This window comes from Neomonachus schauinslandi, chromosome 4 (genome assembly GCF_002201575.2).
Source record: "Neomonachus schauinslandi chromosome 4, ASM220157v2, whole genome shotgun sequence".
Classification (NCBI taxonomy): domain Eukaryota; kingdom Metazoa; phylum Chordata; class Mammalia; order Carnivora; family Phocidae; genus Neomonachus; species Neomonachus schauinslandi.
In genome coordinates this window covers 14,649,921-14,667,451 of record NC_058406.1, presented here as the reverse complement: position 1 = coordinate 14,667,451, position 17,531 = coordinate 14,649,921, and the positions used below count along the sequence as shown (strand labels likewise).

At 55.7% G+C, this 17,531-nt stretch overlaps 1 protein-coding gene across 1 annotated transcript in view; it reads left to right on the top strand.

Annotated features, from left to right (window-relative positions):
- The first annotated feature begins 61 nt into the window (after nucleotides 1-61).
- Nucleotides 62-17,531, top strand: part of KIF17 (kinesin family member 17) — a 42,517-nt gene continuing 25,047 nt past the window's right edge. The window contains exons 1-5 of the mRNA XM_021684386.2: nucleotides 62-292; nucleotides 6,507-6,653; nucleotides 7,649-7,750; nucleotides 12,794-12,983; nucleotides 16,229-16,681. Coding sequence (XP_021540061.1) covers nucleotides 62-292; nucleotides 6,507-6,653; nucleotides 7,649-7,750; nucleotides 12,794-12,983; nucleotides 16,229-16,681 — 1,123 coding nt within the window. The remainder of the gene's footprint in view (nucleotides 293-6,506; nucleotides 6,654-7,648; nucleotides 7,751-12,793; nucleotides 12,984-16,228; nucleotides 16,682-17,531) is intronic.

Genomic DNA, 17,531 nt, shown 5'->3' with positions numbered 1-17,531 from the left:
CCCCTGTCCCGGCCGCGTCGCCCACGTCGGGCCGCGCCCTGGGGACCCCCGCCGCGGCGCCATGGCCTCGGAGTCGGTGAAGGTGGTGGTGCGCTGCCGCCCCATGAACCAGCGGGAGCGGGAGCTGAACTGCCAGCCTGTGGTGACGGTGGACTCCGCGCGCGGCCAGTGCTTCATCCAGAACCCGGGCGCCGCCAACGAGCCGCCCAAGCAGTTCACCTTCGACGGCGCCTACTACATGGACCACTTCACCGAACAGATCTACAACGAGATCGCCTATCCGCTGGTGGAGGTGAGGGCGCCCGGGGGGCCTGAAGGGACAGCATTGTCCCCGAGCTGGGCGGGAACGGCCTTCTGGAGGAAGTAGGTGGACACCAACAGGTTGGGCTGAAGTCTTTTGTCTAGGCAGGAGGCAGCTGGAACCCACCTACAACGTCCACGTTCCACTGTCCGCAAGGCCAAAGCTGGCCCTCGCCCCCACCCCTTCCAGCCCCCTGCCCACAAGGACTCCAGCCTCCAAGACTACTTGCCCTCCACCATCATCTGAGAACTTGAGGACTTCTCTAAACGCTCTAGCCACTTCCCCCAGCCGCCACTGCCTCCTCTTCCCAGGCTGTGGCCTCTGCTTTCTCCCCTCAGCATTCAGAATCCTCTCTCATCCTCCCTCATACGAAGATGTCTGCTTTCCTCCTTCTGCCTTTGTCTGGGAGGAATGGAAACCGTTTAGCTTTGGTCTAGCCCATCATCATCTTCTCAGCGGTTTAGGAACAAAGAAGCAACACCAGTTTGTCACCCTTTATAGGGCTTTTGCTTTCGGTAGCACTCACACTAGGTTGCTTGTACATTTCACAGATGGGGAGACTGAGGCCCAGAAGAGGGAAACTTGCCCAAACTCCCATGGTAGGTTTCTAGCAGAGGAGTGGCGGGAGCTACGCCTCATGTATTCTGGCCAAGGGCTCTTCCTTTCTACCAGCATCTCCCCAACTGTTCAACGAGTCACTAGTTAAGTGAGATGTCACAGGTTGTCCCAGGAAAAAAGGAAAAGTTTGGGAAATGCTGCATACACCCTCCCTCACATGAAGCTTCACAGGGCACATTAAGATACCCGAGGCTCTGGGGAGTCCTGCAGCAAAGGAACTGATTTGACTTCCTGAACCCAGTGTTTCCAAAATGCACTTTAGAACCTTTGTTGTTTTCGCTGGCAGGCCAATTAACATCCTTCAGAGCACCTCCTTTGGCTGCCCCATCTCTTCTACCAAGGCTCAGTCAAAGTCCTTGAGAGCGTTGAAGTGTTTGTTCTGAAGCCCAGAACTCCCCAGTGGTCAGGGCCCGATGGAAATGATGCCCGGGGGACGAGGGCAGCTCTCCCCTAGGTTGTGGTCCCGGATGCTGGGGATGGCCAGGCCGTCCTTCTGTTGTCCGGCACTCCCAGGCTGGAAGGGACCTGAAGGGTTGTGTCTGGTCACACCCCCCCCATTGGGTCCTCGAATGTCCACCCCGTGGCAGGAGTTCACTCTTCCCAAAGCAGCCCCTTTCCCCTTTGCTTCTTGGCTCCTAGAAGACCGTTCTGCATGGTGAGCCAGAGTCAGCGTCTCTTTCAGCCACCTGCCGTGGCTCTGTCCCTGAGGCCCTACAGACCTCCTCTGCTCCCTTGTCCAGGATTGGCCCCTTAGAGATTTAAAGATTCCAAGATTGAGTCCTCCTTGGCCTTGCTCATGGGTCCCTGCCTCATCCTGGAAGCAATCCCCTGAGCACGCTTCCCTCATCAGGGTCCTCAGGAAACCCCAGCGCAGGGTGGGAGACACTAAGGACACAGTGGCTCTATCACATCTCCCCTCTGGCTCTCCCTCCTGTCCTGAGTTCCCCCACTACTTGGGATTCTCTGCCAGACACCTGCCTCCCTCTGGACATCCCCCAGAGCCTCGCACTCAACACGACAGCAGCTCGCTTTCATTCATTCATCTACTCAGGTAGCAAGTAGCAGCTCCACACCAGGCCTGTTCTCAGCTTGGGGAGCACAGCCCTGAAGGAGTCATAGGCTCTGCCCTCCGTGAGCTCATGGTCAGGGGGAGGAGCAGCTAAACTAATAGCTACAATCTAAGGTGATGAAGAGGAGGAAAAGCCTGGGGGCACGTTGGCAGCTAGAGAACCTGAGCTTGGGGGGCATGGGAAGGGAGGGGAAGGCTGGGAGGGCTTCCTGAAAGTGGTGAGGTTTAAGTTGAGACCTCAAGAATGAGAGGAGTAGGTAAGAAGGTGGAGGAAAGGGCCTTCCAGGTGGAGGCCTGCATTTGACTTTGTGGACATGTATAGAGCTGCAGTCCTCATCCCTGGTGGGGAAAGGGAGGTCAGGAGTATCACAGAATGAATTGGGGTGGTTTTGATACCCAGCACAGTGCCTGGTCCCCTGCTCCATCCTGCTGCCTCCCATTAAATGAGCAGCACGCAAAGCACAGCTCAGGTGGCTCTGAGCCAGGAGCAGCTGCACCGTTAGGACCAGGGGGCCGTGTGTCTGCCCTTCAGGGCTCTGAGCCCACTTCCAGGCTCTCCCAGGGCTTCTGCCACCTCCACGGGGCCTCCTGTCCAGGCCCTTGCCTTTGGGTCCCTACTGCACAAAGCCCCCAGCACTTCTGACCGCCCCTTCTTGCCCTTTTCTTTCCTGCTTCTCCAGCCCTCAAATCCAGTCCCTATTCCTGATCTTCTCCGACGCTGGCTGATCTCTTTGGCTTTCCTGAGTGCTGCCCACCCCAGACCCACCCTTCTGCCCACTCAGCACATTCTCATGGGAGCTCCTCATCTCCACACCTGGCCCGCCGCCTGGTCCACGGGCTCTTTCCCAGCCGGCGACTTTGCCATCTGCCCCTTCTCCCGGCTTCACACCCATGGCCTTAGATTTGCCCCAGATGAGCTGCCCCCAGCCCACACACGGGCCAGGTACTGTGGCTTCTACGATGCCCAGACGTCAATGCAGTAGAAGCCATAGGATTCGGTCCCTGGATGGGACATTCAGCGGTTTGCTTGGGAAGGGGCAGAAGGGGGACATGAGGCAATATAAGACAGATGCTCTTAAAACATTTTTTTAAGGTTTATTGACTTCAGAGAGAGAGAGAGAGAGAGAGAAATGCAAGCAGGGGGTGGGGCAGAGGGAGAGAAGCAGACTCCCTGCTGAGCACAGAACCCGATGTGGGGCTCAATCCCAAGACCCGGAGATCAGGACCTGAGCTGAAATCAGGAGTTGGGCGCTTGACCTTCGGAGCCACCCAGGTGCCCCGGGACAGATGCTTTTTATTTCAGTTGCAATAGTTATGTGTTTAATGTAAAGTAGGAAAAATACTTAGCACATCCAACCTGTAATGCAGTTTCATGGGAATTACAGGTGAGGATGACAGCAAGTTAAAGAGTCTGTTAGCAGTTGATTTCCTGCAAGTCCGCTGGTTAGTACTAGAGCGGGGAGACGTGCAGAACCTGGGGTGGAGGTACAGAGTAGCCCACATTTAGGACCCCTTCCACGGGCAAGCTCGTCCCTTGAAGATCTGGAGGCATCACTTGATGGGTGAGACCTTTTTGAAATCTTATGTTTTGCCTTAAAAATGCACATAAAATTGTTTTCTGCTTCACTCCAGAACAATGCTGTTCTGTAGAACTTTCTGCAGTGGTGGAAATGTTCTGTATCGGGGCTACCCCTGGCCATCGGTGGCAGGTGAGCCCTTGAACTGAGGCTAGTGCTACTGAAGGACTGAATTTTAATTTTGTTTAAAATCAAGCTGAATTGGGACGCCTGGGTGGCTCAGTCGGTTGGGCGTCTGCCTTCGGCTCAGGTCATGATCCTGGGGTCCTGGGATCAAGCCCCGTATCGGGCTCCCTACTCCGCGGGAAGCCTGCTTCTCCCTCTCCCACTCCCCCTGCTTGTGTTCCCTCTCTCGCTGTGTCTCTCTCTGTCAAATAAATAAATAAAATCTTTAAAAATAAATAAATAAAATAAAATCAAGTTAAATTTGAATAACTACATGTGGCTAGTGGCTGCCACATTGAACAGCACAGCTCTGGAGCAATGATTTCCAATACAAATGTAATGTGAGCCACGTACTTAATTTAAATGTTCTAGTAACCACATTTTATTTTATTTTATTTTAATAAGATATTTGTTGTTTTATATAATATGATTTGTGATAGGTGTGACTTTTTAAATTTTTAACTTAATTTTTTAAAAAATTTTTATTTTTTATTTTTTAGAGAGAGCATAAGCAGGGGTGAAGGGCAGTGGGAGAGGGAGAGAGAGAATCTTAAGCAGCCTCCATGCCCAGCACGGAGCCCCCATGCGGGGCTCGATCTCACGACCCTGAGATCCTGACCTGAGCCTAAACCAAAAGTCAGACGCTCAACCTACTGAGCATTTTAGAAAGGGAAAGGAAATAAAGGGAAATTAGCTTTAATAATAGATTCTGTTGGGCGCCTGGGTGGCTCAGTCAGTTAAGCGACTGCCTTCGGCTCAGGTCATGATCCTGGAGTCCCGGGATCGAGTCCCGCATCGGGCTCCCTGCTCGGCGGGGAGTCTGCTTCTGCCTCTGACCCTCCCCCTCTCATGCTCTCTGTCTCTCATTCTCTCTCTCTCAAATAAATAAATAAAATCTTTTAAAAATAATATCGCTTAACCAACTAAGCCACCCAGGCGCCCCAGATGTGACTGCTTTCTTAAATTGTAAAATGTTCTGGGGCACCTGGGTGGCTCAGTCGGTTAAGCATCTGACTTTGGCTAAAGTCATGCTCAGGGTCGGGCTCTGTGCTCAGCGAGGAGTTTGCTTCTTCCTCTCCCTTTGCCCCTCCCCCATGGTTGTGTTCTCTCCCTCTCTCTCAAAATAAATAAATAAATAAATAAAATATTTTTAAAAATTGTAAAACATTCTATCAATGTGAACAGGTCTGACCGTACTGGTTGCTGCAGAACCTACTTTTTTAAGATTTTATTTATTTATTTGAGACAGAGAGAATGAGACAGAGAGAGAGAGAGCACGAGATGGGGGAGGGTCAGAGGGAGAAGCAGACTCCCCGCCGAGCAGGGAGCCCGATGCGGGACTCGATCCCGGGACCCCAGGATCATGACCTGAGCCGAAGGCAGTCGCTTAACCGACTGAGCCACCCAGGCACCCAGATTCTGTTTAACCCAGTATATCCAAAATATTATTTCAAGAAAACATACTAATAAATGTTGTCATTGTATAGTAACAGTGAGATATTTTCCATTCTTTCTTCATGCAAAGTCTTTGAAATCAGCTATGTGTTTTACATTGTAGCATGTCTCCATGCAGATGCTAAAGGGTCAACAGTTAAAATGAAATGAAACAAAAAATAAAGCGATGTTTAATGGAAAAGCATTTTATACTGTTAAGTGTAAATGCACTAAAATCAGATCAAATAAATTCAGTTTCTCAGTCTCACTGAGCCCATTCTAGTATGGCTCATGGCTACCCTACCCGACAGTGAAGCAGTCTCTGTTTTTGTGTAGAATACCTTCTCCGGGTTTGGGTGACACTGATACTCTGGGCCCTACATCATGTTGATCACCGGGGCTGCAGGTGTCCCCGGCTCTGAGGAGCCTAGCAGGTGATCAGGCTGCCCTTGCCTACCCGCCCCCCGCAGGGGGCTGTCCCTGTGTGCAGCCCCCCACCCTCTGATGAGGTGCAGGAACCCACACAGTGGTCAGGGCTTCCTTGGACAAAGGAGAGGTGTTCGTCCAGTTCTGCCCATAAAAATGAGGCGTAGTCCTCAGAGAAGCTGTGAATTGTGACTTTGGGCCTCCTTCAGCAGCGGTCTCTGGGGATCCCGAGCCCCACGGTGGTCCACAGGATGGGTCTTTGCAGTGTCGCTGGGCGTAGATGCCAGGTGGGCCCTCGGGGCCTGGGAGCAGCTCTCCTGTGCTGACACGGCTCCCCCCTCCCCCATGCTGAGTTCTAGAATCAATGAGCTCATGAGCTCTGCAAGGGCAGGGACTGGGGTCGCGCCTTGTTCATCCCTGTGTCCCGGCTGGAGCGTGGTGCCCGTGCCTATGGAAAGAATAAATGTATCCATGAATGAAGACTGACTTTAGGGCTGCTCCTGGTTTCCTTCCTTCCTTCTCTCCCCTCCTCCCTGCTCTACCTGCCCTCAGCCTCTGACCCCTCTGCACCCCGTCAGCCTGGAAGGCTGTCCTCTTCCTGACACCTGTCAGAACCCCGAGCCACCTTTTAGCTCCCCTACTCTGTCCACCCTACCCAGGAGGCTCTGTGATGCCCCCCTTGCACCCCCTCTCCTTGCCCACTCCCTGGACACCTGCACTTGCCTCGTATGAGGATCACTTGTGTGTGTCAGTCTCGCCACCAGGAGGTGAGCTCCTTGGGGACAGAGCTGGGACTTACTCTCATCTCTGCACCTCCTGCCGGCCAGGTGCCATCATGGTGGGCGAGCCGGGGAGGGGCCCCGAGTGCCGCCGGGCTGGCCAGCCTGAGAACCGGGGTTGTGGTCTCCCCACACAGGGTGTCACTGAGGGCTACAATGGCACCATCTTCGCTTATGGCCAGACGGGCAGCGGGAAGTCCTTCACCATGCAGGGCCTGCCGGACCCATCTTCGCAGAGAGGCATCATCCCCAGGGCCTTCGAGCACGTTTTCGAGAGTGTCCAGGTAGGGGCCTCGCGGCGGAAAGGGGCAGCGCCGGCGCTCAGGGTCTGGGGGCCCCCCTGGACGTTCGGGCGATCGGTCCCGGAGCGCCAGCGCCCTACGGCAAGGACTCTGAGCCTGTGGGAGCCTGCTGTGACCCGACACAGACGAGCAGAGGCAGGCTCTGGTTTCCGAGAGGGGATGGGAGAACTTCACATTGAGAAAATTCTGCCTCCCAGTTCCATGCTTTTCTCCTGCCATTTTTGGACTTTAACATTTCACTTGCTGTCCCATGCGGACCCGATGATCCAGAGCACCGGCCCGAGAAGGGGTTGTAACAATCAGAGCCTCCCTTTTTTATTAAGCAGTTGCTACAGACCAAGCCTAGTGCAAAGCCCTTTGCATCATTGCAACCCCCACCCTGGCCACGGGAGATCACCATTGTCCCCATTTTTGAGATAGGGAAGCCCAGACTTATTGCCCTTCTATGCTGGGCAAGACCCCGATGAGGTCTCAGCTAAAGGTGAGAATTGCTCCGGTGGTCACTCCTGGCCATGAGCAGAGATTCCTGCATCGGGGAAATGGCAGGGTGGGGACTGCGACCCCGGTCAGCCTCAGAGCCTACCGTACCTGCTCCCAGGACTCATGTTGGTGCCCCCCCACCAGGAACATTTGCGACAAGGAGAGATCAGACCATAACCAGTGCTTGGTCCTTACCTGTGGCCTCAGTTTCTCTACCTGAGTAATGGGGAGGCCTCTCTCATTTCGTTTCCCCTGAGGCTGTGGGGAGAGCATGCGACAGTAGCAATATGAGAATTATGCAATCAGAGGAGCCCGGGGGGCCCACCGAGCTGGAGAGGAGGGGCGGGCGGGCAGGGCCAGGAGCGTTGGGGACTCCCCTCCCCTTGATGTCACCTCTCCTGCCGCGATGTCCTTCCGTGACGTCCTGGCTGCAGAGGGGGAAGGTGACAGGGCCAGCCTTGGCAGGCTTCTTTGCTGTCCCTGTCCACGCCCTGCAGTGTGCAGAGAATACCAAGTTCCTGGTCCGGGCCTCCTACCTGGAGATCTACAATGAAGATGTCCGTGACCTTCTGGGGGCTGACACCAAGCAGAAGCTGGAGGTGGGCGCGGACGTGGCCGGGGCAGGGAGGGGCAGGGGAAGGGTGGAGGTTGGCTTCGGGAGGAGCTCCCTCAGAAGCACGGGGAAGGTATCCTGGCGGCACATGCACCAGTTCAGACTAGAGTGGGGACTTTTGAACTTGAATTTTGGAGGATTCTCAGAGTCCTTGTTGCAGGGGAGGGGCTCACCGGCCTACCCCCGACCACACAGTGGGGAACTGGACCTTACCTGGGGTCATGCCGCCTATATCTGGTGAAGTAGATGGCGTCTTGTGATAGATTTCATTTGAAAAATGGGTTCCACTTCTAAAAATATTACTTTGAAAATCTCTAAGGGCCCAAAGAGCTAGAAAGACGGTGATTATGATTATCATTTATTGAGCACGATTTACTGACTGCTTTAGGCACATGATCTTATTACTAGTCCCAGAGATCCTGTTGGGTAGCTGCTGTCCCCAGTCTCCCAGTGTGGGAAGGCACGCTTAGGTTAATTCACTTGTCTATGTGTGTGGCCAAAACTGGACTTGAACCCAGGTCTGTCTGACTTCAAGGCCCTGAATCTCAACCATCCCATTTCATGGCTGCTCGTGGCCTCAGATTCTGGGACTTTGTTCCCCTTTGCCAGGGGTCTGGTGCAGGGCACCCAAGGACCGGTGACCTGACCCTTATAAAGTGAGGACTGAAGAGGGCGGTGAGGATGAGCCGCTCGCAGAGCCCAACGCACAGAAGGCATTCAGCGTGCTGCTGTGAGGGGGTCACACAAGACAGGCAGAACTTGGCTGACCCTTTGGGGAGCCTAGCGAGGTCAAGTGACCTGCCAGGACCAGACAGCCAGTTGGTGGCAAGGTTGGACCCAGGTCTAGGCCTGAGTGTGAGGCCTGGATTATGTGTCCTCTCTGGGACTCTTTAAATGCTGGGTGGGCCAGGTCAGGGCCAAGGGGGAGGGGCCAGCAGGGGGGGGGGGGGGGGGGGGGCTGAGGCAATCCTGTGGCCAGAATGCCGATGGCTGCCCCTGACTCCCATGCTTCTTATCTGACCAAGCAACCAAGAGGCCCACCTCCTTCAGAGTCAGATTGCCCGAGTTGGAGCATCACCCCCAAGGTTGCCATGGAGATTCCCATTTTATGGGTGAAATTGTCTGAGAGAACGTGACTTGCCTGAGGCTAGGAAGCCACAGAGGCAGGGTTGGACATTTTCTTTCTTTTTTAAAAAAAGGTTTTTTAAATGAACAAACGGATGAATGAATGAATGAAATAGAGCATGTGCTAGTGCAGGGAGGGGCAGAGACGGAGGGGGAAGAAGAGGGGAAAGAAGAGGGAAAGAAAGAAGAAGAGCACGGAGCCCAGCACGGGGCTTGATCTCATGACCCTGAGCCGAAAATCAAGAGTTGGACGCTCAACCATCAACCATCAACGGACTGAGCCACCCGGGCATCCCCAGGGTTGGACATTTTCTGTGACAAACTGCTTGAGTCTCCCCAGGGCACATGCCTTGACAGCCACGGGAAGGGGGGCAGAACCAGGTGAAGGGGCTGCTGCCGATGCCTCCCGGCCCTCCTGACCCCCGGTGACCTCTAGATTGGACAGGATGTCGGAATCACCTGGTTTCCCCCATCCCCCTATTCAGCTTGAGCCTCCTACTTGTCCCCTGACCACCCCCCCCGCCCCCGCACTGGCCCTGGGTTCACCCGTGGGGTCTGTGAGTTCCTCTCTGACCTGCGACCACTCTTTGATCCAAGTGAACAGATCAGACCCCAGGGAGCAGCTGTCTTTAAAAATGTGTTTGTTCTGGCCACACTGTGGAAAAATCCCTAAGAATTTGAGCTGGAAAAACTCTTGAGAGCTTCTAGTCGGCCCTTTCCTAGTACAGATGAGGAAACTGAGTCCCAGGGAAGGGAAGGGACGTGGCCAAGGCCACACAGCTAATTACTGGTAACGGTATTGGTACCAGAACTTGTGGGATCTGAATGGTCAGGTGTTTCCCTGCCAGAATTTTTTGGGGTCAGCAATATAGAGACTGCCTAGGGGCCAGTAGTGGGGTTCCGGCCAAGGGAGGTGCATCCATCATGCAGCAAAGACTGGGATGACCTCCGGGTGCCAGGCGCCAGGCCATGTGCTACAGTGGGTCCCCACGGGTGTGTGACCTCCCTTCCTCCCAGGCCCCATCCCGACGGAGCCCCGGCCTGGCACCTCCTCCTCAGCTCCTGACAAACACAGCAGCGCTTTGCTTGTTCTATGCAGGAACCTCCAGCCGCCCACCTGGAGTCTTTCTACTGTCTTCTCTATCCTGGAGCTGGAGCAGCTGAGTCATAGCTCAGCCCCCAAACGGGGAAATGGTGGGGGGGAGGAAGGCACAGGACGTTGCTCCCACGTGTCAGTCCCGAAAGGCCAGCCTGGGGGATCAGGGTCCCCACCCCCACCCCCGCCAACCTGCACTGGGGCAGCAGGGGGCCCTCCTCCCCTCCTTCCACACCCAGGACTCTAGAATGGCCTCCATTACCCGGGCCCTGAGGGCCAGCAGCTGTGCCCCTGCCCCATGTGGGCTCCAGGCCTCAGGCTTGGTGAGTCAGGCTGCCCGGGGGGCGGGGGCGGGGGCTGCCAGTGACAGGTGCCCTCCGAGACACTCCCCGCCGCCAGTGCACGGGGTGGGGGGTGGGGGGGTGACCCGCTGTCCCCTGGAGAAGGCGCAGATGGTTGCTCCTGGGAACCTCAGAACAGCCTTAGGAGGAGGTGCTGCTCTGATCCTTTATTACAGAGGAGGAAACTGAGGCTCAATGCACCTGGGTAAGACCAGCCGCCGGGCACACAGTCAGGAGAGGGTGAGGCTGGATTTGAATCCAGGTGTCCAGTCCCCACAGCATGGGCTCTGACCCCGTGCTTAACACAGGGCCTGAAGGTTTTGGTGATTAGTGGTGAGTAGATCAGCCCGGGGGAGGGATTTGGGGAGGCAGAGTTTCACTCCCTCCCTTAACCACCACCACCAACCACCCTCATGGAGGCAGCCCACACTGGGCGGTGGAGGTGAGGCCCTCACCACCTCTCAGGGTACTGGGGTCCCGTGTCAGGAGCCCCTCCTCCCTGGGGGCGTCTGCCCCTCGCTGGCCGCATCCCAGCATCCCAGCTGTTGCCATGGTGCCCAGGCTCCGGGCTGGGTCTCAGGGAGGAGTAGTTACTCGGGCGCTCAGAGCCTCCCTGGGAGAGCAGGGCTGAGGCCTACAGATAGGGCAGTGGCATCCCTACTTGAAGGCTCACCCCCCGCCCCTGTGCCTTGTGCTGGTGGTGCCCCTCCGAGTACCCACTGGACTGGCTTTTAGCTCCATCCTCTCCTCAGTCCTCATAGTGGTCTTGCAGAAATAGAATTGATCATCATCTGACAGAAGAGGGAACCAGGACAAAGAGAGGCAAATTGACTTCTCCAACCAGCAAGGGGCAGAGCCAGGTCTCTAACGCTGGGGGGCTGCCCGACTAGGAGACTGGGAGCCTGCTGCTCCCCCAGAGGCCGGATCAACCGCTCACTCCCCAGGGCCCAGGGCCCAGGCCGAGGTCACAGCAGGAGGCAGCCCAGGCCCCCGGGGCCTGGTGATGGGAGCCAGAGGGCACTACCGAGCATTTCAGACCGGCTTCAGCCACCCTCTACAAGGTCTCCTGCTTCTGGCCTTGGTGCTCCATCCTCACCCCCACGTCCTAGGTCAAGGTCGGCCCTTTGTCATTTCAAACTTCAGTTTCTGTGGGATGCTCCAGCCTCTCCATACTCTGCTTCTGGAGTCTTCCATCACCTGGGACCCCACAGCTTCCCTGATAGTAATAGCTCTGTGACCTTCAGCAAATCCCTTCCCAGTCTGTGCCTTGGTTGCTTTTCTGTTCTGGGAAGCCCAGTCCTTCAGTCTGGGCCTGGGGGTTTCTCCGCACTCGAGCAGATAGGGCGAGCCTGTGTGCCCACCCCCCACCCCACGCAGCAGCGGCCCGGCCCCACGTGGGACCCCAAAGCTGCCTGAAGCACCAGAGCCTCCTGTGGCTCAGACCAGCAGGGTGGGGACTTGTCCTAATTCATTCTGCTCTCGCCAGAGTGGTTTTATTTCCTCACACTTGAAAAATATTGCATTTCACAGCTCTGTGTCAGCAACAAAACAACTTGGCTGCCTGAAGAGCAAGCAGGGAGCAGTCAGATAAATTAATTTACTCGCTGCCATCATGCTGACGCCTGGAGGCTGGTTTGAGCTGCGGGCCAGTGGGAGTTCTGGGCAGTAAATGGCCCTTTGCCGGCCACGATCCAAGGGCCTGGGAACGTTCCTATTTCCCTGGAGCCAGAGCAGAGAGGCATTCATGGGCCGTGTCGACCGGGCAAAAGAGCAGCTTTCAGGGGCACCTGGGTGGCTCAGTCGTTAAGCGTCTGCCTTCGGCTCAGGTCATGATCCCAGGGTCCTGGGATCGAGCCCCACATCGGGCTCCTTGCTCAGCGGGAAGCCTGCTTCTCCCTCTCCCACTGCCCCTGCTTGTGTTCCCTCTCTCGCTATCTCTCTCTCTGTCAAAAAAAAAATAAAATCTTTAAAAAAAAAATTAAATTAAAAAAAAAAAAAAAGAGCAGCTTTCAGAGCCCTCGGGTGGCTACAGGGTCAGCCCCTGGAAGCTGAAGCTCCCAGTCTAGAAAGGCCCTTTGTAATAATTGCACCACCACCAACAGTGAGGACAGCACCTGGCGTTACGGAGCACTTGCCGGGTGCCAGGCCCTGTGCCAAGCCTTGGACGGGCCTTATTTGACGGAATCCCCACCACATCCCTAAGAGACGCGTATCTCATACCCATTTTACAGATGTGGAAACTGAGGCCCGGGGAGGTTAAGTTACTGGCTCAAGGTCCCACAACAAGGAAGAGGTGGGGTGGGTTTGAGGCTGGTTCCACCTGGAACAAAGCCCCTGCCTGTTGCAGGGACCTTGAGGTGCCACCCTGCACTGCAGGAGGGCGGAGGGGGCCTGAACTGGGCCCTTGACTGGGTTCCTTGGGGATCCCTGCCCCCACCCGGCTCTGACCCATCCCTCCTGCCCACAGCTGAAAGAGCACCCGGAGAAGGGGGTGTACGTGAAGGGGCTCTCCATGCACACGGTGCACAACGTGGCCCAGTGCGAGCACATCATGGAGACGGGCTGGAAGAACCGCTCGGTGGGCTACACGCTGATGAACAAGGACTCCTCCCGCTCCCACTCCATTTTCACCATCAGCATCGAGATCTATGCCGTGGGTACGTGGGGCTGGTGGGGGCGGGGGAGCCGGAGCTGGGCACCGAGACCCTTCACCTCCCGGGGCCTCGGGGGCCCCATCTGAAACTGGGAGAAGATGCTCGAACTGCCTGGAGGCCACCCAAGAGGACCCTCCTGTACGAGGGCCCACGTTTCCAGGATAAGCGGCATCATCAACAATAATACTGCCGCTGGCAGCTCATACTGAGCACCTACTACATGCCACGCGGCTTCTGTGCGTTAGCTCGGGTACTCCTTGCCACAAGCCCGAGAGGTGGCTGCCAGCATCGTCCCCCATTTTACAGGTGAGGAAACCCAGGTCCCGCAACTATAAAGCGTCAGAGCTGGCCCTCGATCCCTGGACCTTTTGGAGTCTCCTCTTTCTCTCAGGGCTCCCCACCCTTCAGTCATCTCCCCCGTCCCCCTTTCTGAAAGAGTCCCTGAGAAGGGAAGAGGAAGGGAAGAAACTCGTATTTATTTCTGGCCGCCGGTGGCCGCTGTGCTAAGCACTTCACAGGCTTCCTTCCGTTTACAGCCCACAGAAGTCCTAGAGGCAGGCATTCTAATGGCCATTTTACAGACAGGAAAACTGAGGCTCTGAGAGGGCCGAGGCTTGCTTGTGCAGGGTCCCACCGATAAGCGGGGGAGCTGGGATTTGAACCCCAGTCTGACATCTGGGCTTTTCCAAATAACACGACAGCTGCCTCCGGGTCCATCATGAATAGAACTCTCCAGAGCACTGCAGCGGGAAACAGCCTCGGCCCAACCAGAAACATAATTCTGGAGAGATCCCTGACCCAAGGTCAAAGCCGGGGTACCTCCTACGACATCGCCCAGCATGTGTGGTGACCTGGCCCCAGGCCAACCGCCTGGTGCTTGCTGGGTCTGAGTCTCCCCAGGGTGCTGATAGGGGTTGGGCAGGGTCAGTGAGGTCACAACGTCATGCGGTGAGGCTGGGGGGGGGGGGGGCAGGGACTAGGGCAGGTGAGGACACATCTGGAGGGAGGAGGACAGAGTGCCTTTGGGGGCGCCTCTTGGTCTTTGCAGAAGGGTTTGAAGGATGTAGCAGGCTGCCGGGAAACAGGCTTTTAAACAAATTTATTTTTTTATTTTTTTTTTTAGAGAGCGAATGCGTGAGTGGGGGGAGGGGCAGAGGGAGAGGGAGAATCTCAAGCAGGCTCCACACTAGGCATGGAGCCTGATGTAGGGCTCCATCTCCTGACCCCAAGATCACAACCTGAGCCAAAATCAAGAGTTGGACACTTAACCAACAGAGCCACCCAGGCACCCTGCAAACAAATTTAAAAAGATGTTTTTCATTTTTGTTGTAAAATAAGTTCAGTAAAGCTATTTAGGAATCACAGAAAGGTAGGTAAAATTACTCATAAACACAACTATTAGCATTTAAGCGTATTGGGGTTTTTTGGTCCTTTTTATCCTATGAAATTTATAAACACAGTCGAACTCTTCTGTTGTATTGAGTTTCTCCCCTGCGTTCCACTCCCCGCGCCATCCCTGAGCATCGTTCCTGCCGTGTCTTTGTGACCATGGGTACCGGCTAAAGGACAGCGCATCTCTCGTGCGCTTTTCTAACCAATCCTTAGAGGGCGGTGAGGTTGTTTCCCGTCTTGGGGTGTTGTAAATAATGCCACGATGAACATCTTGGTGCACCAAGCCTTTTCTGCTTTTAGAGTCATTTCCTCGGATAACATTTCCAGGAGTGGACCTCCTGGGGCGAAGGATACAAACCTGTTTAAGGCTCCTGGTACATTCTGCCAAGAGCACGGTTCCCAGGCCCTCCGTCCTGCTGCTGCTTAAAAAAAAAAAAAAAAGCCCCCAACCTCAAGCCCCTCACGTGTCCAAGCCTCTCCTGGGTACCAGCCGGACCCCAGGTTGCTGTGTGCATGGACAACACGAGGCCAGTTCTGGTTTCAACCCGCAGGAGACCGAGGAGGAAGCCCCCTGCCCCTCCGCCTGCCTCCCCACTCCCATCTCATTGGGAACTGAGTCCAGTGGTTTTCCCCAAGTTTCATAGCTACTAAGACATAGAATCAAGATTGGACCCCCAAGATCTGTGCCTTCAAAACCTGTGCTCTGAGCCCCTGTTACCAGCCAGTGCCCCACTCCTGTCACCCTCAACACAGGGGTCGGCCTTGTCTGCACAGCCTTGGTCACCGCAGAACCGGGCTTGTTCTCAGGGGGGATGAACCCCTGCTGTGTGCTGGGCCCTGGGTCAACTCTGTAAAAATGTGCTCTCCTTTTACTTTACTCCTCCCAACAACCAGCCCGAGCGGGGAGCTACTGTTAGTCTCATTTTGTGGCTGTAAGAATTGAGGACCAGGGAGGTACATGGCTCTGCTAGGGTCACACAGCAAGGAGGAGGCAGGGCTGGGTTGGGAACCAGGGCCAAGAGCCTCCAAAGCCAATGTCTTTTGCAGTGAAGGATACAAGGCTCTGGGTGACCCAATCACATCCCCCCACTCTTGGCCTCACAGGACATCTGGGAGAGCTATTGTGATCACTGAAAGAAATCCCACTGCGCTCAGAGAATAGTCTGGACCTTCCAGCCCCTGCTCCCCGAGTCAAGCAGCTCTGTGTTCTTTTTTTTTTTTTTTTAAAGATTTTATTTATTTATTTGAGAGAGAGAGAATGAGAGACAGAGAGCATGAGAGGGAGGAGGGTCAGAGGGAGAAGCAGACTCCCTGCCGAGCAGGGAGCCCGATGCGGGACTCGATCCCGGGACTCCAGGATCATGACCTGAGCCGAAGGCAGTCGCTTAACCAACTGAGCCACCCAGGCGCCCCTTTTTTTTTTTTAAGATTTTTTAATTTATTCTTTCGAGAGAGATACAGAGAAAGAGAGAGAGAGAGAGAGAGCATGAGCAGGGGGAGAAGCAGAGGGAGGGGGAGAAGCAGACTCCCCGTTGAGCAGGGAGCCCGATGCGGGGCTCCATCCCAGGACCCTGGGATCATGACCCGAGCCGAAGGCAGACGCTTAACCATCTGAGCCACCCAGGTGCCCCAGCCCTGTGTTCTGACCTTGGGTCCACCACTTAGCAGCGGTGTGACCTTGGGCCAGTTAGATGCCTTTCTGAGGCTGTTTCCTCTTCTGTAAGATGGGGATGGTGATAGCGCCTCTGTCTTGGGCTCCTATGTGGCTGATGGTGGGAGCGCTCGGTGCCTGGTGGCTAAGTGCCCCACGTGGGGCTCACTGAAAGCCCCTTACCCTCCACCTGGTCCATCCACAGACGAGCGGGGCAAGGACCATCTCTGTGCCGGCAAGCTGAACCTGGTGGACCTGGCAGGCAGCGAGCGGCAGTCCAAGACGGGTGCCACAGGGGAGCGGCTCAGGGAGGCCACCAAGATCAACCTGTCGCTGTCGGCTCTGGGCAACGTCATCTCGGCCCTGGTGGACGGGCGCTGTAAACACATCCCCTACCGGGACTCGAAGCTGACGCGGCTGCTGCAGGACTCGCTGGGTGGCAACACGAAGACGCTGATGGTGGCCTGCCTGTCACCCGCAGACAACAACTATGACGAGACGCTCAGCACACTGCGCTATGCCAACCGGGCCAAGAACATCAAGAACAAGCCACGTATCAACGAGGACCCAAAGGATGCCCTCCTGCGTGAGTACCAGGAGGAAATCAAGAAGCTGAAGGCGATCCTGGCCCAGCAGATGAGCCCCAGCAACCTGTCAGGTGGGTAGCTGGGGAAGGAGGTGGCAGGAGGGGCCCAGGGCTGGGGACAAAGGCTCTCCCCCTTAGTTTTCTGCCTCTGGCTGCCCATCTGAGAGACACAGAAGCAAAGCCTCATCTCCTCTCCGCTTCCTGTGAGCATGGCTTTTGAACAGTCAGAGAGAGCCTGCTTGGTATGGCCGGATGGTATCTGCTCCCTGACGGACCCAGGAAGAGGTCTGTTTGGTCTGCTCCATCAGCCGCGGGCTCTGTTGCCTGCGCCCTGCCTCCAGTCTGCGCATCCGCCATCCCACCTGTCTGTCTGCCTGCTGTCTCTGTGGCAGCGTCGTGATGCTGTGCTGCTGAGCAGTGGGGTGACTCACCCCGCCACGTCCCGCCCCCTCTCCCACTTAGGCACCTTGTGATCGCAGCTCTCGCACTCACGTGTTTGGCTGTCATCCGGCAAGTCGAAATCTATACGTGCAGCACAGGCTTTGCAGGGTCCTTGCAAACACCAAGGTTTTCTTTACCTGAGAACCCCTTGGGGAAGGGAGCACAAAAGAGCCTGAGTCTATTCACTCATCCACCTCCCTACCCACCTTCGTCTCTGTCCATCCATTCTACATACTCATTCGTTTACTCACCCATCCACCCATCCATCTACTCATACATCCATCCACCTACCCACCCATCCACATACCCATCCACACACCCACCCATCCACTTACCCACCTACCCAGCCATCCACCTACCCACCCACCCGCCCATCCACCTATCCATCCACTCACCCACCCATCCATCCATCTCCCCATCCACCCACCCATCCATTCACCTGCCTACCCATCCACTCATCCATTCATCCACCCATTCACCC